Source organism: Chiloscyllium punctatum, chromosome 9 (assembly GCF_047496795.1).
Source record: "Chiloscyllium punctatum isolate Juve2018m chromosome 9, sChiPun1.3, whole genome shotgun sequence".
Classification (NCBI taxonomy): Eukaryota; Metazoa; Chordata; class Chondrichthyes; order Orectolobiformes; family Hemiscylliidae; genus Chiloscyllium; species Chiloscyllium punctatum.
In genome coordinates this window covers 50,522,321-50,543,589 of record NC_092747.1, presented here as the reverse complement: position 1 = coordinate 50,543,589, position 21,269 = coordinate 50,522,321, and the positions used below count along the sequence as shown (strand labels likewise).

The 21,269-nt window shown below is 47.5% G+C and overlaps 2 protein-coding genes across 3 annotated transcripts in view; one reads left to right on the top strand and one right to left on the bottom strand.

Annotated features, from left to right (window-relative positions):
• Nucleotides 1-2,992, bottom strand: part of msantd4 (Myb/SANT-like DNA-binding domain containing 4 with coiled-coils) — a 60,190-nt gene extending 57,198 nt beyond the window's left edge. Inside the window, exon 1 of the mRNA XM_072577492.1 lies at nt 2,956-2,992. The gene's annotated coding sequence lies outside the window, so the exon portion shown is untranslated. The remainder of the gene's footprint in view (nt 1-2,955) is intronic.
• Nucleotides 2,993-3,157: 165 nt separating this feature from the next.
• aasdhppt (aminoadipate-semialdehyde dehydrogenase-phosphopantetheinyl transferase) overlaps nt 3,158-21,269 on the top strand; it is an 86,402-nt gene continuing 68,290 nt past the window's right edge. For both annotated transcript variants that reach the window (XM_072577495.1, XM_072577494.1), the window contains exons 1-2: nt 3,158-3,374; nt 6,114-6,339. In XM_072577495.1, coding sequence (XP_072433596.1) covers nt 3,195-3,374; nt 6,114-6,339 — 406 coding nt within the window. In that variant the 5' untranslated portion in view covers nt 3,158-3,194. The remainder of the gene's footprint in view (nt 3,375-6,113; nt 6,340-21,269) is intronic.

Sequence of the window (21,269 nt, the reverse complement as noted above, 5' to 3'; positions counted from 1 at the left end):
GGGAGAGGGCACACTGCCCGGGATTCAGAAGGAAGATGGTACACTGTCTGGGATTCAGCAGGGAGAGGGCACATTGCTGGGATTCAGCAGGAAGGGGCACACTGCCTCGTATTCAGCAGGGAGAGGGCACACTGCCCGGGATTCAGCAGGAAGAGGGCACATTGCTGGGATTCAGCAGGATGGGGACACACTGCCCGGGATTCGGCAGGCAGAAGGAACACCGCACGGGATTCAGCAGGAAGAGGGCACACCGCCCAGGATTCAGCAGGGAGAGGGCACACTGCCTGGGATTCAGCAGGAAGAGGGCACATTACATGGGATTCAGCAGGAAGGGGGCACACTGCTGGGATTCAGCAGAAAGAGGGCACACTGAATGGGAATCAGCAGGAATAGGGCACATTGCCCGAGATTCGGCAGGCAGAAGGAACACTGCCCGGAATTCAGCAGGAAGATGGCACACTGCTTCGGATTCAGCAGGAAGGGAGCACACTGCCCGGGTTTCAACAGGAAGTTGGCACTCTGCCCAGGATTCAGCACGAAGACAGCACAATGTCCAAGATTCAGCGGGAAAAGGGCACACCGCCCGGGATTCAGTAGGAAGAGGGCACATTGCTGGAATTCGGCAGGGAGAGGGCACGTTGCCTGGGATTCGGCAGGATGAGGGCATACTGCCCGGGATTCAGCAGGGAACAGGCACTCCTACCGGGATTCAGCAGGAAGAGGGCATATTGCTGGGATTCAGCAAGAATAGGGCAAACTGCATGGGATTCAGCAGGGAGAAGGAACACTGCACGGGATTCAGCAGGAAGAGGGCATACCTCCTGGAACACTGCCTGGAATTCAGCAGGAAGTTGGGGGTAGACACACTGCCCAGGATTCAACAGGGAGTTGGCACATTGCCCAGGATTACATGGGATTACATGGGCACATTACATGGGATTGAGCAGGAAGGGACACACTGCCTTATATTCAGCAGGGAGAGGGCACATGCCCGGGATTCAGCAGTAAGGGGGCACACTGCCCGGGATTCTGCAGGAAGAGGGCACACTGCCCAGGATTCAGCAGGGAGAGGGCACATTGCTGGGATTCAGCAGGAAGGGGGCACACTGCCCAGGATTCGGCAGGCAGAAGGAACACTGCATGGGGTTCAGCAGGAAGAGGGCACGCAGCCCAGGATTCAGCAGGGAGAGGGCACACTGCGTGGGATTCAGCAGGAAAAGGACACACTGACTAGGATTCAGCAGGAAGGGGGCACCCTGCCTGGGATTCTGCAGGAAGAGGGCACATTGCTGGGATTCAGCAAGAAGAGGGCACACTGCAGGGCATTCAGCAGGGAGAGGGCACATTACATGGGATTGAGCAGGAAGGGGCACATTGCCTTATATTCAGCAGGGAGAGGGCACATGCCCGGGATTCAGCAGTAAGGGGGCACACTGCCCAGGATTCAGCAGGGAGAGTGCACACTGCCCGGGATTCGTCCGGGAATGGGCACAAATGCCGGGATTCATCTGGGAATGGGCACAATGCCCGGGATGCAGCAGGGAGAGCGCACACAACCCGGGATTCTTCCAGGAATGGACACTTTGCCCGGGATTTGGCAAGGAGAGGGTACACTGCAGGAGATTCAGCAGCAAGAGGGTACACTAACTGGGATTAAACAGGGAGAGGGCGCACTGCCCGGCATGCACAGGGAGAGGGCACACTGCCCGGGATTCAGCAGGAAGGGGGCACAGTGCCCAGGATACAGCAGGAAGGGGGCACAGTCCACGGGATACAGCAGAAAGGGGGAACAGTGCCCGGGATACAGCAGGAAGGGGGCACAGTGCCCGGGATACAGCAGGAAGGGGGCACAGTGCCCGGGATTCAGCAGGAAGGGGGCACAGTGCCCAGGGTACAGCAGGAAGGGGGCACAATGCCCGGGATACAGCAGGAAGGGGGAACAGTGCCCGGGATACAGCAGGATGGGGGCACAGTGCCCGGGATACAGCAGGATGGGGGCACACTGTCCGGGATACAGCAGGAAGGGGGCACACTGCCCGGGATACAGCAGGATGGGGGCACAGTGCCCGGGATACAGCAGGATGGGGGCACAGTGCCCGGGATACAGCTGGAAGGGGGAACAGTGCCCGGGATACAGCAGGATGGGGGCACACTGCCCGGGATACAGCAGGATGGGGGCACAGTGCCCGGGATACAGCAGGAAGGGGGCACAGTGCCCGGGATACTGCAGGGAGAGGGCACAGTGCCCGGGATTCAGCAGGAAGGGGGCACAGTGCCCAGGATACAGCAGGAAGGGGGCACAGTGCGCGGGATACAGCAGAAAGGGGGAACAGTGCCCGGGATACAGCAGGAAGGGGGCACAGTGCCCGGGATACAGCAGGAAGGGGGCACAGTGCCCGGGATTCAGCAGGAAGGGGGCACAGTGCCCAGGGTACAGCAGGAAGGGGGCACAGTGCCCGGGATACAGCAGGAAGGGGGCACAGTGCCCGGGATACAGCTGGATGGGGGCACAGTGCCCGGGATACAGCTGGATGGGGGCACAGTGCCCGGGATACAGCTGGAAGGGGGCACAGTGCCCGGGATACAGCAGGATGGGGGAACAGTGCCCGGGATACAGCAGGATGGGGGCACAGTGCCCGGGATACAGCTGGATGGGGGCACAGTGCCCGGGATACAGCTGGAAGGGGGCACAGTGCCCGGGATACAGCAGGATGGGGGAACAGTGCCCGGGATACAGCTGGATGGGGGCACAGTGCCCGGGATACAGCAGGATGGGGGCACTTTGCTGGTTACATCATATTGTGAACGAAAGGGAAAATTGTTGTCACCAAGGCCAATAGACAAAACAAATCGAAACTAACTATATCTACGCAGTAAATCATTGCAAGCTGTAGGTCTAGTTAATGTTAACAAAAGAAGGAGTTCATGCCGAAAGGACAATATCATGAAAGTCACCTGCGGTTGTGGTGGTGGCCTCCACGTTCCCAATACAAAGAACCCAACAACAGAACTGAGCATGCGCAAGGCCCATTGTCGCCCACCCATCCCCTCAGGTCATTGGCTGTTACCTGATATCACTCAAGACCACCTCCCCGCCTACCAGCCCTCCTCCCAATCGGATTGGTTACTCCCGCTTCCGGAGCAGAGGTCACATTCTTGCTCCTCCTTCCGACGCTGTCAATGGTGTGTGGTTAATGAGACCGTGGAAGGCGGCGTTGAGTCACCGCCGGATGGAAGGGCTCCGCTGGGCTTTCGGCTGTGGCTCCTGGCGGCCGACTCGCTCGGAGTGGTTACTGGCGGCTCGATGTGTGCAGGCCGAGGAGAGAGCGCGCATTGGCGCGTTTGTCTTTGCAAGAGACGCCAAGGCCGCCATGGTAAAGAGCTGGGTGTAGGAGGTGCGGGCCCTGCCGACCGAGCACCACTGGAAGGCGGGCGAATGAGGGCAGGGAACACACCCAAGGACATTTCAGACCAAGGGGACTGACTCGAGGGATAGGGCTGAGAGACGTCTGGAGTGAGGAATCTTTGTGCAGCAAGTTGGGGGAGAGCTGGTGATCCGAGTTCAGACTTTAGGGTCAGTACCTGGAGGGATGTGCGGCTGCCCGTCGGTGATAACCAGGGCTTCAACTCAAGGCACAGGTCACACAAGAAGCAGCCCAGACTCCAGAAGGGCCTTCAAAGGAATGACTCGGACATAGGAGGCGAACAACATTCCGACATCTAGATCAGAGTGGTGCTGGAAAAGTACAGCAGGTCAGGCAGCATCCGAGAAACAGGAAAATCAACGTTTCGGGCAAAAGCTCTTCATCAGGAATGAGGCCAGGAGCCTCCAGGGTGCAGGGATAAATGGGAGGAGGGGTGGGGTTGGGGAGAAGGTAGGTAAGAGTGCAATAGGTGGATGAAGGTGATGGGTCGGAGGGTATAGGTGGGAAGGAAGATTGGCAGGTAAGACTGGTCATGAGGATGGTGCTGAGCTGGCAGGTTGGAACTGGGGTAAGGCAGCGGGTGGGAAGATGAAGAAATTGGTGAAGTCCACATTGATGTCCTGGGGTTGATGTTTCCGAGGAACAAGCTTCCACATTCCCCCACCTTTCCCCTCCCCCTGACCTATCACCTTCATCCCCACCTCCATCCATCTATCGTACTCTTAGCTACCTTCACCCCAACCCCCCCCCCCCCGCTGCTCTCATTTATCTCTCCACCCTGGATGCTCCCTGCCTCATTCCTGATGAAGAGCTTTTGCCTGAAACGTCGATTTTCCTGCTCCTCGGATGCTGCTTGATCTGCTGTGCTCTTGCACCACCACTCTAATCTTGACTCTGATCTCCAGCATCTGTAGTCTTCACTTTCACCTAACATGCTGACGTCAAGCAACTGTCTCAGAATAGCAAAGGACAAGTGCCTGAAGTAGGAGATGGTCCTAGAAAGTCCAGTATAATTGCTAACCCTGTTTTCAAGCCCATGGCCAACTTGCATGCCCTCCAGTAAGATCTGCCATTAAAATAGTTACATATTGGAAATGATTGATGTACATATGAACATAGCAGAAAGTGAGGACTGGAGATCAGAGCTGAAAATGTATTGCTGGAAAAGTGCAGCAGATCAGGCAGCATCCAAGGAGCAGGAGAATTGATGTTTCAGGCATGAAGAAGGGCTCCATTCCTGAAGAAGGGCTCATGCCCGAAATGTCGATTCTCCTGCTCCTTGGATGCTGCCTGACCTGCTGCGCTTTTCCAGCAACACATTTTCAGTACATATGAACATGAAAACTATGAACTGAGTCTTTTGAGTTTGTTCTGTCATTCTGTAAGATCGTTACTTTTTGTTAACCCTAATAACCTTTCAACACCCTGCTTTATTAAGAACCTATCTACCTCTACCTTAAAAATATTCAAAGATACTGCTTCTGCCACCTTTTGACAAACAGGTTCCAATAGACTCAAGACCTGATTCTACCATCAGAGGAAACTTCCTCTCCGCATTCACCCTGTTAAGACCCTTAGGATTTATATTCCAGTTAGATCACCTTTATTTCCTAAACTCAAGCAGGTATAAACTTTGCTTGTCTAACCTTCTTCCGAAGATAGTCTATGTTTGTATCTGCTTGAGCTTAAAGGAGTAAGAAGTGACTTGCTTGAAACATATTAGAGCACGAAGGGCCTTGATAAGTGGATGTGGAGAAGTTGATTCTGCTTTTGGAAGATTCTTTCAAAGTAAGAGTTGTCCATTTAACATGAATGAGAACTTTTTCTCACAACAGCTAGTGAGTCTTTTCTCAAACACATGAGTCTTTGAATATTTTTAATGGCAGAGATGAATACATTCTTGATAAGCAAAAGGTGAAAGGTTATCAAGAATGAGCGTGAATTTGGTGTAATCAGATTAGCTATGATCATATTAAATGGGTGAACAGGACTTATACACTTAACGGTAAGGACCCAGGGCATGTTGCTGAACAGAGACCTTGAGGTTCAGGTTCATAGTTCCTTGAAAGTGGAGTTGCAGGTAAATAGGATAGTGGAGAAGGGATTTGGTATTCTTTATAGGACAGAGCATTCAGTATAGGAGGGGGGGGGCTCATGTGGCTGTACAGGACATTGGGGGCAACTTTTGTAATATTGTATGCAATTCTTGTCTCCCTCCTATCAGAAGGATGTTGTGAAACCTGAAAAGGTTCAGAAAAGATTTACAAGGATGTTGCCAGGGTTGGAGGATTTGACCTACAGGCAGAGGCTAAATAGGCTGGGGCTGTTTTCCCTGGTGCCTTGGAGGCTGAGGGGTGACCTCATATAGGTTTAGAAAACCATGAGGGGCATGAATAGGGTAAATAGACAAGGTCTTTTCCCTGGGGTGGGGGGAGTCCAGAACTAGAGGGCATAGGTTTAGGGTAAGAGGGAAAATATTTGAAAGGGACCTAGGGGGCAACATTTTTATGCAGAGGGTGAAAATTCTAATTCTAATGTACTGTTCTAATGCATAGAATCCACTAAGTACCTGAAGCCAGTAATCTCAAGATTTAAAATTAAAAAGCCACAATTTTACTTTAATTAGTTGAACTCTTTTCCCACCAACATCTTCACATCATTAGTTTATTTTCAATTCTGTCCACAAAGGGTGGCCGTCTGCTCATCAGGAAATTAATTGCTGAAAAATTGAAGATTCCATGGAATGAAATTCAGTTGGCAAGGACAACGAAAGGAAAACCGTATCTGGTAAATCCAGTCCTTACCACAATCCCAAATTTTAATTTCAACATTTCTCACCACGGAGATTACGCTGTTCTGGCAGCTGAACCTAATCTGCAGGTTGGTGTAGATATTGTGAAGACTGATTTTCCAGGTAAGGAAACTTAAAATTATTATCTAATCTAAAAGTTAGGTTATTCTGGGTGTCATGGTAAATTTGTGTGGCAGAACAAAATATTTTTCATATTCTTTGGCCCTGTAATAAAGCATCATATGCAACAAAGGTTCTGGGGATAGCCACTCCTGTTTTGTCACCTTGGTATCTCTTCTCAAACAAGAATCTCTTCCATTCCTCTGTAACTTGTGCTGTGCTCTTCACCATATTTGGGTTCCAGTATTGGATAGATTTGACTTCTGATCCATACACAATATGGAAGAATAAATTCTAGTTTTTCATTCACATACACTTGGACCTCATTATCCATTGATTTCCTGTCCATGTACTCATGAGGTCAGCCTCTGACCCCACCTTGAATTTTTTTTAGAAGCTTAGAGCTGCACCAAAAAGATTTGAATGGCTTTCGAAAGATGTATTCCTCTGTGCATATATCCCAAGCCATCTGAGTGTGTCCCATTGTCTTGTCCAGGTCTATGCGTACTCAGTCTCAGAAACATTGGGCAGTCTTTATAATTCACTTAAAAATGCAGAAAAGGAAACCAACAAGTGTCTGCCAAATACCTGAAAAATCAAAAAGACAAAACAAAAATTGCTAACAGTAGTGCAAAAAGTAAAACCTGAGTTGAACAGTGGTCAGAAAGCTGTAGGGGGTGAACAAGTCAACCATTCATTCAATCACGTCTAAAGCAAAATAGACTTTGCAAATGTTGCCTTTAGTGATCAGAGGATGCAGATATAATACAGAGTAAGAGACAAAGCTATGATGAAATGGAAGGAATATTAAGCTTGTGGATAGAGGACATGGATCAGAAAAATGTTTTTGACTTTGCATCAATTCAAATTCAGTGTGTGAAACTGCACAACATGTTCAATGTGAACATGGGCAGTGAGGGACATCCACTAGCAAAGGAGCCAGCAGAGTGTGGCTTGAATGACAAGAAATGTTTCTTGTTGCATAATGTGAGCTTATGATGAGATACAACATCAGTACCCCATAGGGCTTGGAAGGGATATCCAGAGCAGTTACAAAAACTTTTTAAAAGGGTGCAGACACAAACAAGCCTTTAATGCCCACAGGTGACATTATGGTAGAAACATATGCTAACACAAACAAACGTACACTGAAGAAGAGAAAAAGGCTTCGTAATTCAAGGTTGCCTGACCGTCATGGTATGTAGCCACACTGCTGGCTGTATGGTGAAGCCCCATGCTCCTTTACTATTTCATCAATCCTCATGCTTTATGTGGGAAAGGATACATGCATTTTACAAATTAAATGGATGGTGTGCTGGCTGTGCTTTTGGATTGGTTCCATAAAAACTTCATAAAGGAGGTTCATAAATATCTACAAGAGAAGGGAATGGAGTTCAAGGTGACGCTGGTTTTGGTAATGCTCCAGGCCTGCTTTTGGGCATGGTTGTTAGGCCACGCATTCTCATTCTGCCCTTGATGAATGAAAATGTTGGAAAGGTTATAACATTGCTGCCTGCTTGACCAACGTAAAGGAATCTCACGATGAACTGACACCAGCCATGGTTAATGCTTGCTTGTACAAGATATGGCCTGAGGTTATGGACGACTTCATGGGATTTCTGCCCATATCAATAGAAATCTCCCGCATTGTTAATCTGGCTCATGAAGTTCAAAAAGGATTTTCAATGAAGTGGATGAAAAGATTGTGGAGTTTCTTTGGGAAAAGCAAAAGAATTAACAGAAAGTTTGGAAGAATTAGTAGGAACTGAGTCTAAGGAATCATCTCAAGGTTGTAATCCCTATCTGAAAGCTCGGAAGGATGGAAGTCATGAGTATCAAAGCATTGATGGATTTATTGTTTACATACAATATCTTTCAAGCATAGCATTTGAGTCAAAGAGACATTGAAAATACTTTGACTCGTTATGCAAAACATTATAATTAAATAAAAAGACATCATTGTGTTGTGATTGTAATGACATTATCCCAGTGGCTCTCATACAATATGAGTGCTCTGATTCGAGCTGTTAATCTCATCCAATTAGGGAGTCCTGGCTGACAGAGACAAGCAGGAGTGTTTATAAAAAGGAAGGCCCTGTATCGACTGCTGCTGCACACCGTCCACCTCTTCTCCCTCATCCACCGTCCGGACACGCCCTGGCGTGCCCATTTGCCACCGGGCGGTGGGGATCCCCAGTGGAGGGCTCTCTACGCGGGAGTCCTCCCCCTTTCTCTCGGGGATCTGGGGTGGAGGGTGCTGCACGCAGCAGTCCCCTGCAACCGCAGATTGCGGTGGTTCACGGACTCCCAGCCCAACTGCTTGTTCTGTGGCGCTGTGGAGTCCGTGGACCATGTATATATTGGGTGTGGGCGTTTGCACTCCCTTTTTGATTTTCTTAAAAACCTTCTCCTCTGTTTCTGGCTGCACTTCAGTCCCACGCTCCTGATCTTCGGGCACCCGGTACGGAGGAGGGAGGGCAGGTCAGAGGACCTCCTCGTGGGTCTGCTCCTGGGCCTGGCCAAACTGGCCATCAACAGGTCCAGGCAGCGGGCCGTGGAGGGGGTCGTTAGGGCCGACTGCCTGCCCCTCTTCCGGGGTTACGTTAGAGCCCGGGTGTCCTTGGAGAAGGAGCACGCGGTGTCCACCGACACCCTGGAGTCGTTCAGGGAGAGGTGGGCGCCGCAGGGAGTGGAGTGCATCATTTCTCCCTCCAACTCTATTTTGATTTGATCCCTACCCTCCCCTTCACTGTTTTGCTCACACAGCATTGCCCTGTGGTTTGAAGGGCAGTGCTTGTCACTGGCCAATCGGGTGTTTTTCATATCTTCCTGGTGATGGAAACTGAATAAAGATTCGTGCACTTTGTGTCTTTCACTGTGTCTCACACCTGCACACACACACCATGGGTGCTAAAAGAAAGAAGAAAAAAAAATAAAAAAAAAATAAACAGAAGTGTAAGCCCGGGTAAAAAAAATAAATAAACAGGAGATAAGGAGCATGCGGTGTCCACCGACACCCTGGAGTTGTGACTGGAAAAAAAAATATAAACAGGAGATTGGGTGATAATAATAAAAAAGAAAAAAAAAGATATAAACAGGAGATTGCAAGAAAAAAAAGAAAAAAAAACAAGCAGGAGTGTTAGATGTTCTGTTCACTTTTTAGAGCTAGCTCCTAGGGAGCTGGATCAATGTCAATGACTCTCCACCTGTAAATAAAGGATGACTTGGTGACCAATACCTGCCTCTGTGGAGTTATTTCACATAACATCCCATAATGATATTATTTACAAAAAGGCAAGGTAGCTGCAAAGCAATCAGATTTAGCTGTCTTACCGCTATCTACACAACAGAACAATCATCATTAGTGACCCATACTCTCCATTTCTACTTAATTGCCTCTCAACTCTTCTTTCTCAGTATTAGCTCCATTAAAGACGTACTTATGATAGTATTTTTTGTATTGTTTTATTTGTTAGTATAAATTCTTTCTAAACATTTTAATGTGTTAAATAATGCATGTTAATGCATTTAGAACATTGTAGGGCACATTTATCTTTATTTGAAGTATGTTGTTGAGTGTATAGGAGATGCCTTAGTGATATTCATTATTTGGGGCAGTCTGTTCCTCTATTCCTCTCTGGCACAGACTCTGTGAAACAATGATGGGGACAGATTTTCTCTGCGTTAGTTCCAGTAAATGTACCATAAAGAAGGTTGTCACTCGCACCTGGGAGAAACATTTCATGCATGGCTACCAAAATGTAATTTATTATAATGGAAGATGATGGCAATTATATAGTGATTTATTTTGCTTGTATAAGAGATGGTATGATGATCCACAAAGTTTGTTTACGTAGGAAAAAAAACATGTTTTAAAAATATATCCCTGAATTTTTTTTTTGCCAGAATTGTATTTGCAATGTCTGTTAATTTTCTTTGTAAACTGAGTTCTAGTTGGTAATGATAAATAATTACTGAAATTTCAAAACATTTTGTCAGAAAAGTATCTTTGAGCATTATTGATCATGCTGGTTGAGTTCTAAAGGATGTTGCTGCTAGACAGGGTCTGCAGTAGGTGGTGCAGGACCCAACAAAATAAGCCATACTTTACAACATCCTCACCAATCACCAATCTGTCCATGCCAGTGTTGGTAAGAGTGACAACTGCACAGTCCTTGTGGAGATGAAGTTCCACTTCCACATTGATAACGCGTTACGTAATGTTGTGTGGCATTATCATTGTGCTATATGGGATAGATTTCAAACAGATTTAGCAATTCCAGACTAGGTGTCCAGGAGGCGCCAAAGAATCATACTCTCAACACAATCTGCAACATCATGGCCCGGCGTAATCCGTATCCTACTATTACCAACAAGCCCAGGGGATCAACCCCGGTTCAGTGGAGAGTGCAGAAGGTCGTACCTGGGCTAGCTAAAAATGAGGTGTCAGCCAGGTGAAGTCCGATGACTACTTACCTGTCAAACAGCACAAGCAGCAAGTGATAGAACTAAACAATCCCAGAACCAATGGATCAGATCTAGATCCTGCAGTCCAGCCACATCCAGGCATGAATGGTATTGAATGATGAAACAATTCCATGGAGTTGGCTGGACAAATATCCCAGTCCCTCATGGTGGGGGAACTCAGCACCTCAGCGCAAAACAGAAAGCTGAAGCATTTGCAACAATATTTAACCAGAAGTGCTGAGTGGATGACCCATCTTGGCCTTCTCCTGAAGTCCTCAGCATCATAGATACCAGTCTCCAGGCAATTCGACTCACTCCACATGATATCAAGAAACAGCTGGAGGGCACTGAATATTGCAAAGAGAATGGGCCTGACAATATTCCAGCAATAGTACTGAAGACCCATGCTCCAGAACCTGTCATACCCCTACCCAAGTTGTTCCATTATGGCTACAACACTGGTATCTACTCTATTTGGAAAATAGCCCAGATATGTCCCGTATATAAAAGGCAGAACAAATCCAACCTTGCTGATTACAGCCCCATCTGTCTCCTCTCAATCATCAGTAAGGTGATGGAAGGTGTCATCACAGTGCTATCAAGCAGCACTTGCTCAGCAATAACCTGCTCATTGATTCCCAGTATGGCTTCCACCAGGATTACATGGCTTCTGATCTCATTACCACCATGGGTTCAAGCATGGACCATATGTCGGAGTGGCAGAGGTGAGATGAGAATGATTGCATCTTCATCAAAACTGCATTTGTCTGAGGGTCAAGGACCCTTAGCAAACTGGAAGTGATTGGAATCAGATGAACACTCTGCTGGTAGGACTTCTAGTTGGAACGTAGGAAAGTGGTTCTGCTTTCTGAAAGTCAATCATTTCAGTCTCGGGATAACTCAGGAATTTCTCAGGATAGTGTCCTAGACCCAACTATCTTCAGCTGCTTCATCAATGACCATCCCTCCATCATAAGGCTAGCAGTAGGGATGTTCACTGATGATCGCACAATATTCACAATTTACTAGTCCTCAGATACTGAAATAGTCCATTACCAAATACAACAAGAACTGGACAGTATCCAGGCTTGGGCTAAACAGTGGCAAGCAACATTTATGCCACATAAATCCCAAGCAATGACCATCTCCAACAAAAAGACAATCTAGCCATCATCTCTTGACTTTAATGCTAATACTATCACCGAATCCCCCACTATGCCTAACAAATTCCTAGAAGTTGTCATTGACCAGAAGCTGAACATGATTAGCCACTAGGCTAGAAAAGCAAGTCAGAGGCTACTGTAGCTCACCTCCTGCAAGAGACAAGTGAAGAGAATGATAGAACACTCCTTATTTGCTTGGATGAGTGCAGCTGTAAAAATACTCAAGAAGCTTGACAGCATCCAAGGCAAAACAGCCAGCTTGATTGGCACCACAACCGCACTCATTTACTCCCGCCACCACCGATGGTCACCAACTGTGTGCCATCTATAAGATGCATTGCAGAAATTCACCAAAGATCCTTAGCCAGCACCTTGTAAATAGCACAGCTACTACAATCTAGAAAGAAAAGGGCAATGGATTATTGGGAAGAACACCTACATGCAAGTTCCCTTCTAAACCAGTTGCCATCCCAATTTGACAATACATTACTGTAACATCATTGTCATTGGGCAAAAATCCTGGAAATTCCCCCCCCCCCCCCCCCCCCCCCCTCCACCGTAAGGGCATAGTGGGTCTATCTACAGCACATGGACTACAGTGGTTCAAGAAGATAGCTCAGCATCACCTTCTCAAGGGTATTTATGAATGGGCAATAAATGTTGGCTGAACCATTGATACTCATGTCCCACGAGTCAATAAAAAACAAATATTTCATCCAGGCAGTTTTTCGAGGTTTAATGTTAGGCCAGAATTTGCAGATAAAATAACAACTTGATTGTGTTTGTGTAAATGATAGCAAAACAGCAAGTGTGGAACTGATACAGGGTTAATTGCTGAGATCCAAAGCTGCACTTTCCATTTGCTTTGTAAAGCTGAATCTTGCGCTCTGTCTCATGGTTGACCTTTATTGGCTATCATGTAGTTACTGTATTTGCAGGTTGAATTCAAAATAAATCTACTGCAAATAGTTTGCACTAGTACGCACAAGAGTAAATAACCTTGCAACAAGGTGATAACTATTAATGGGTATTTAATTTTTTTGAAATTAAAAATCAACTTTTGTATGTACAAGATTAACAGGTCATCCACATTTGTGACCACAATGTCTGTGTGCTCATGCAACCACAGGCCCAAAATTGGACATTCTAAATTGATCCACAAATGGAGCAAGCGGGCCTGTCAGAAAATTGGCCAAACTAAATTAAACTGCAGCAGCAGCAACTGTTGCCTACAGACACCAGTGGAAACCATGGTCGAAGAAGTCACAAAGGTTCAGGGGGAGCCAGTTACAACCAATCCAAGGGTTGTGTTTTGGAGAAGTATCAATTAGACCTTCTGACACCTTGACCTCCAGCCATTGCCTGATTATGTGCACTTTGAACCCCATTTATGACCCAGGGGCCAAAGGCCATAGAGCGTTCTGAAAGGGCCAGGAGAGGTGGCTTAAAATCACACGCTTAAAAAAAATCCCAAAATTGCTGGTTTGGGAGCTTCTGTGGAGAGAAATCAGAGTTAATGTTTCAGGCCTAGTGACCCTTCTTCAGAACTGATGAGATCTAGGAGAAAGGTGGTATACATGCTGAAGATGGGATGGGGGAGGGGGAAGGAGTAAATGATAAGTGGAGATAGAGCACCAGAGAGGGAAAAACAGTCAGACTGACAAAGGGATGGTTAAAGATCAGTCTGGGGGAATGAATAGCAACTGTAGTGAATATTAATAGCTGACAATCAGTTCTGTATGGTAGCAGTCCATGTGATATCAAGGCCTGCTGTGCAGGGCTTGGGGTAGGGGCATAGCCTCAAGGACTAAAATTGCTGAACTCGATATGGAGTCCAAAAGGCTATAGAGTTCCCAGGTGGAAAATGAGGTGCTATTCTTCCAGCTTGCGCTGAACTTCGCTGGGGCACTGCAGCAAGCCTGAGATAGATGTTGGCTGGAGGACAAGGTGGTGTCTTGATGGCAGGTGTGTTTGGGGCCTTGGATGGTGAGGAGTGAGGAAGAAAATGTGCAGGTATTAACCCTTCTGTGATTGCAAGGAAAGATGCTGTGGAGACCCGTGAGAATAAAGGAGGAATAGACCAGGGTGTCCTGGTGGGAATAGTCCCTGCGGAAAGCTGACAGGGGAGGGGAGGGGAATGTGTGTCTGGTGGAAGCATCCCTCTGGAGGTGGTGGAAATGGTGGCTAATGATCCTCTAAGTGTGGATGCTGATGGCGTGGTAGGTGAGAATAAGGGGGAGCCTATCGCTGTTGTTGGAGGGAAGAAAAGAGGATAAGGACTGAAGTGTGGAAGGTGGGTTGGACCTTCCAACTGAAAGTCCTGTCATCTGCAGTGCTGAGGAATCATCGGTTGAGGAAGAAGGCACACATTTCGAAGGCTCGCTTGTCGAAGTTAGCGTCATCAGATGTGAAAGAGATGGTGGAACTAGGAGAATGGAGTAGAGTCTTTACAGGAAGCAGAGTGTGAGGATGTATAGTCAAGGTAACTGTGGCAGCCTATCTCCAGAAATGGAAACAGATATTGAGGAAGGAAAATGAGGAGTCAGAAATTAGACCCAGTGAACATGAGAGCAGGATGGAAATTGGAAGTGAAATTGGCAAACTTTTCCAATTCTGGATGAAAGAGGGCAGCAGCACTAATGATGTCACTGATGTACAGCAGAAAGACATAGGACAGTACAGCACAGAATAGGCCCTTCAGTCCATGATGTTGTCCCGACCATTGATCCCTTTTATTCCTGATGAAGGGTTTTTGCCCGAAACGTCGATTTCGCTGCTCGTTGGATGCTGCCTGAACTGCTGTGCTCTTCCAGCACCACTAATCCAGTATTTGGTTTTCAGCATCTGCAGTCATTGTTTTTACCTCATGTGAGGTAAGCCTAGTGTACGAACTCTCAAATTTCTGTGACCATATGCATGTCCAGCAGCCTCTTAAATATCCCCAATGACCTCGCTTCCACAACTGCTACTGGCAACGCATTCCATGCTCTCTCAACTCTCTGCGTAAAGAACCCACCTCTGACATCCCCTCTATACTTTCTGCCAAACAGCTTAAAACTATAACCCCTTGTGTTAACTATTTCTGCCCTGGGAAAAAGTCTCTGGCTATGCCTGTCATTATCCTGTACACCTCAATTAGGTCCCCTCTCTTCCTCCTTTTTTCAAATGAAAAAAGTCCGAGCTCTCTTTGTAAGATAAGCCCTCCATTCCAGGAAGCATCCTGGTAAACCTCCTCTGAACCCTCTCCAAAGCATCCACATCTTTCCTATAATAGGGCAACCGGAATTGGACATAGTATTCCAAGTGCAGTCTAACCAAAGTTTTATAGAGCTGCAACAAGATCTCACGGCTCTTAAATTCAATCCCCCTGTTAATGAAAGCCAAAACACCATATGCTTTCTTAACCACCCTGTCCACTTGGGTGGCAATTTTAAGGGATCTATGTACCTACGCACCAAGATCCTGTTGTTCCTCCACACTCCCAAGAATCCTGTCTTTAATCCTGTACTCAACTTTCAAGTTCGACCTTCCAAGATGCTTCACTTCGCATTTATCCAGGATGAACTCCATCTGCCACCTCTCAGTCCATCTCTGCATCCTGTCAATGTCACGCTGCAGCCTACAACAGTCCTCTATACTGTCAACGACACCTCCAATCTTTGTGTCGTCTGTAAACTTGCTAACCCATCCTTCAATCCCCTCATCCAAGTCATTAATAAAAGTTACAAAGAGTAGAGGCCCAAGAACAGAGCCCTGTGGAACACCACTCACCACTGACTTCCAGACAGAATACTTTCCTTCCACTACCACTCGCTGTTTTCTGTCGACCAGCCAATTCAGCTAAATTTCCCTGTATCCCATTCTTCCTGACCTTCTGAACGAGTCTACCATGGGAACCTTATCAACTGCCTTGCTGAAATCCATATACACCACATCCACCGCTTGACCCTCATCAACTTGTCTAGTAACATCCTCAAAGAACTCAATAAGATTTGTGAGGCATGACCTGCCCCTCACACAGCCGTGCTGACTGCATTTAATCAAGCCATGCTCTTCCAGATAGTCATAAACCCTATTCCTCAGAATCCTTTCTAACACCTTGCAGATGACAGACGTGAGCCTGACTGGTCTGTAATTGCCGGGGATTTCCCTATTTCCTTTGTTGAAGAGAGGAATTACATTTGCCTCCCTCCAGTTCTCAGGTACGACTCCGGTGGAGAGCGAGGATGCAAAGATCTTCGCAAGCGATCAAGTACAGCACAGTGCCCTGAGTGGAGGAGGTACTTGGATGGGAGCTGGAATAGGATTGGAACAAGGACTGTTCCACGAACTCCACAGTGAGACAGGCATAACTGGGGCCCATGCAGGTACCCAGGGCCACACCTTTGACCTGAAGAAAGTGAGAGGAGTTGAAAGGGAACTTGTTCGCTTGTTCAGAATGAGGATGAGCTTGATCAAGTGGAGGAGGATGGGGACGGTTCAGGCCTGCTTTCCAAGAAGGAGCAGAGAGCATAAAGCCATACACCTAGAAGCTGCCCCTCAGCGAAAACTCGAAGCAAGACTCGTGACAGAAGACCACATGGCAGCTCGAAAAGACCCAGGAGAAGATCCGCCCTGAGCTGCAAGACTCGGACTTGTGGAAGAGAGCCAACCCTTGGCAGAGAGGAAGGGGATTTGCTCAAACACGTGGATTGTTGCAGGTAATAGCTTTTCACAGATGTTTAGAGCTAGATAGAGAGTAAATATTGTGGGAATTTGGGAAATGCTCACATGATGTTTATAATAAAGAAAATTTTATTCGTAAAATTGAGTTGAAAGGCAGGTTGAATTCTGTGTCCTGATGAGCACGTTGGTAAAGTAGTTTTAATCCATAAGTTTGTTGAAGTGTTCAAAGCACAGTCAGCATTGATGTCCCTTTGATTCTTCGATTTTAGTGTTCGTATAACCTCCAAGTTGAACCCCACCCACCTTGAACTCCTGGAAGTCCAGCCTGAGTTTAAATTAAGAGGGCAGCTGCCCCACATAATGGCCAGGATTCGAGTGGGTGAAAGAGGCTGCAGGTGTCTGATCAGTGATTTGGCCATAAACCAAATGCTTGTCACGTGAGGAGTACAAGCTGCCAGAGATAATACAGGGTCTGGGACCCATGGAAAAGGAAATCTAGCATAGGCTAATATGGGATCAAGGACCTGAAAAAAAAACAGAAGCAAGGAAGCTAAATCCGAGGTTAGAGGACACACAAGGTGGTGAAAAGTCAGATATTGGAGTCAGGACCCGTGAGGATAGACAGAACCTTGAGGAGAGTCCGAGGACTCATTAAGTAAGAGATAGTGAAACAAGTCAGAGAGTCTGTGTTGTAGAGAAGCCAGAAAGCAGCTAATGTAGGGTCAAGGACCAAATAGAGAGAGTGAGTAAGCAATGAATTAAGTAAACAATAGGAGAAATGGCACAGTACCCTGAGTGGAGGAGGTACTTGGTACCTAAGTGAGAAGTGGCCTAGATGGGTTGCCAATTGCAGTGAGCAAATATCAGGGGTCCAGGACCCTAGGGCAGAAATGCAGGGAGTTGGCATGGAAAGCTGAAGGGAAGCACGCTTTAAACCTCAGCAAGGCTATAAAGCAGCTGAAAGGTAGAGAATGGAGACTGTGAAGCAAATCCTGATGAACTGGAGAAAGTGAAGCAGGAACTGAAGAAAATTAGAGTCAAAGCAGTAGAGTAGGAGCAGCGGAACGAGGCAAACACAGTACACTTGGGAAGTCTCAGACCCAATGTGATAGAACGTACCAGGAGGCACAGCATGTGGTCAGTGATTGGGACAGAGCCCAAGAGATTGGGAACGGGCTGACCAAGAAATGCAAGCAATATCCAGGTTGTGCTCAGAGTCCTGCGCAAAGAAAACAGAGCCCGTGCTGCAGGCCATTTGAAATGTCAGCCTGAGAATGAAAACTTTAAGTCCCAACTTACTGTTCAAAAGAGAATGATATGCGCGATTGGGACACTGATTATGGGATAGACTGGGAGGAAATGGAAGAACAAGCCTGTTGATATGCCGAGTGTGATGAAGATGGGGCCACCCACCTCCCTTTCCAGAGGGAGCAGATCCTTCAGCTCCCCCAGGATCTTACCCTTCTCCAATGAAGCCACTGACCACAACCTATCGGGATGGCCAGGACAATAATTCATTTACTAAAAATATTGTTTCCGGTGGCACAATTCGCGGAGATAGCAGAAAAAAACCCTCCAATTGAGCCGATATGTTTCTCGACAGCACCTGCCAACAAAGGTTCTCCATGGGATCGACAATGTCAAGGAGATAAAATTAATTTTAATGTGCCTGATCTCCCTGTTCCATTCTGCCTTGCCCAATCCTCAGCATGTGGGAAGAGGGGAGCTGCAAATTATCAAAACAGCAATCCTACCTGCTGAAGGATACAATAGCATAGGTCCTCTGCTGGGATAAATAAGTGTAGGCAGTAAAAGGGAGAGGACACAGCAGCATTTACCAGGCACCTGTAGACACAGGACTCTTTGATGACTTGGATTGGACTGTGCTGACACTATGAAACAGGGCAAATCGCACCTGAATATTTGTCTCACGTACCACTAAGGTAGTAAGGAAAGCCAGCAAAAATTTTGATCCCCCAGATAACACACACACAGAACAGTGGGCGATCGGGAGAATGGGCCAGGCTTGGGGGAAAGAGATTCATAGCACCCTAAATCAGGCTAGGGAAAACTACAACCACTCAGATATCCAAACCCAGTCCTGTGTGCAGGAATGAAGGGGGACCAAAACAAGGGGAGTTTTTTTTTAATCAGACCTATAAATTTTAATCCTGCAGTGCGGGATAGGGATGGAGGTCTGATGCAGCAGCTGTCACCACAAGGGAAGTGCTACATATGTGAGGGCACAGGCCACTTCACAAGGACTGCAGGGTACCCAGACGGTTAGTGCCACCAGAGGAGCCAACCTCACGATTCTGGTCAATGCAACAGGACGGATTAGAGAGACAAGCAGCAGCTAGTTTGTTGAGGTTGATCAAATTGAGTGGAGGAAATCCTACCTTCTGATTCTTTGCACCCCCGGTTCACTAGTAAGAAAATTCTTCCGAACGGAGTCAGTGGACACCTACAGGAGGAGAAGATGATTCCTATTGAATTTAAACTCTGAGACATAGCCTGCCGTCACCCAGCAGTGTTGATTAATCTCCATTGAGACACTGAGTGCCTTTTGGGCTTGGACCTTATGAGGACTCTATCTTTTGACCGGCCAATTTTTGTATTTGGCAAATGCCCAAGCTCGATGAGGTCCCAGCAGGGAACGTTACAGACACGGACACCCAGAGAATTAGTATTATGTGGAATTGTGGATTAGACTCACCAGCATGACTGAGGAACCAGCAGAACAGGCAATTCTCACAGAGCACAAGAGTGTATTCGCCAGTCACAAACCTGACTGCAATCGTATAGAGGGTGAAGTAGTGATAGACTGGACACACAGCCACAAACTGGATTAGTGGTGCTGGAAGAGCACAGCAGTTCAATACAATACGGTTTCCCCAGGGCAGAGGGGGAGATGGCCATGGTCATTAGCAGATTGTTAAAACAAGGAATCCTACATATATACCAATAACTCACTCATGTGGCTGGTTACAAAATTGGATGGCTGTTGATGGCTCACTATCGCGAATGGGGATGAAAACAAACCTGCCCCAATCCCGACACCAACAATAGCAACGAGCCATGAAACCATGATGATGCAGCCCCATGGACATAATATTTCACCATACTGGACATTAGTAAGGGATTTGGTTTATCCCCTTCCACTGACACTGCCAATATAAATTTGCCTTCATATTTCAAGGCCAGCAATACGCGTGGGCCTGCTTGCTGCAGGACTTTCACAGTTCTCCATCAATATTTCATGAGAGCCTCACTAAAGGACTTAGAGAGGTTTTCCCAACTGGAATGCTTGGTACAGAATGCAGACAATTCTCCTGCAGGCAGAGACAAAGACCAAACATTTGGACACTGTTAAAAAGAACTGTTAACAATCCTCATCAGCCTAGGACTGAAAATTAACTCCAGAAGGCACAAATCATGAGGTCCCAGGTCTCCTACTGGGAAACTGCGATAGCTTGGGGGAAACATTGAAATAGAAGAGAAAAGCATCGAGGTCGTAACCTGTTTGCCCCTCCCAGGATGTGAGCTCATTTGTATTCCTTTCTGTGCTTATTGGGATACTGACAGAACCACATGGATGGTTTTGCACTAAAGCTGTCCCATTCCCCCACTTCCTCAAGTGGAATGCCCCATGGGAATGGAATGAACAGCACACGGACACTGTTGCTGAATTAAAACAGGAGGAGAAAGTGAGCACTGCAGATGCTGGAGATCAGAGCTGAAAATGTGTTGCTGGAAAAGCGCAACAGGTCAGGCAGCATCCAAGGAACAGGAGAATCAACATTTCGGGCATTAGCCCTTCTTCAGGAATGAGGAAAGTGTGTCCAGCAGGCTAAGATAAAAGGTAAGGAGGAGGGACTTGGGGGAGGGGTGTTGGGAATGCGATAGGTGGAGGGAGGTCAAGGTGAGGGTGATTGCGGTCCTTGAAGAAGGACCATTTCCATTTCCATCTTGGGTGACTGAATCGATACGGGCATTTACTATAAACTGACCGACTCCCACAGCTACCTAGACTACACCTCCTCCCACCCTGCCCCCTGTAAAAACGCCATCCCATATTCCCAATTCCTTCGTCTCCGCCGCATCTGCTCCCAGGCGGACCAGTTCCAAAACCGTACCACCCAGATGGCCTCCTTCTTCAAGGACCGCAATTTCCCCCCAGATGTAGTCGAGGATGCCCTCCACCGCATCTCTTCCACTTCCCGCTCCTCCGCCCTTGAGCCCCGCCCCTCCAACCGCCACCAGGACAGAACCCCACTGGTCCTCACCTACCACCCCACCAACCTCTATGTCTAGCGTATCATCCGCCGTCATTTCCGCCACCTCCAAATGGACCCCACCACCAGGGACATATTTCCCTCCCCTCCCCTATCAGCGTTCAGAAAAGACCACTCCCTCCGTGACTCCCTCGTCAGGTCCACACCCCCCACCAACCCAACCTCCACTCCCGGCACCTTCCCCTGCAACCGCAGGAAATGCAAAACTTGCGCCCACATGTCTCCCCTTACTACCCTCCAAGGCCCCAAGGGACACTTCCATATCCGCCACAAATTCACCTGCACCTCCACTCACATCATCTATTGCATCCGCTGCACCCGATGTAGCCTCCTCTATATTGGG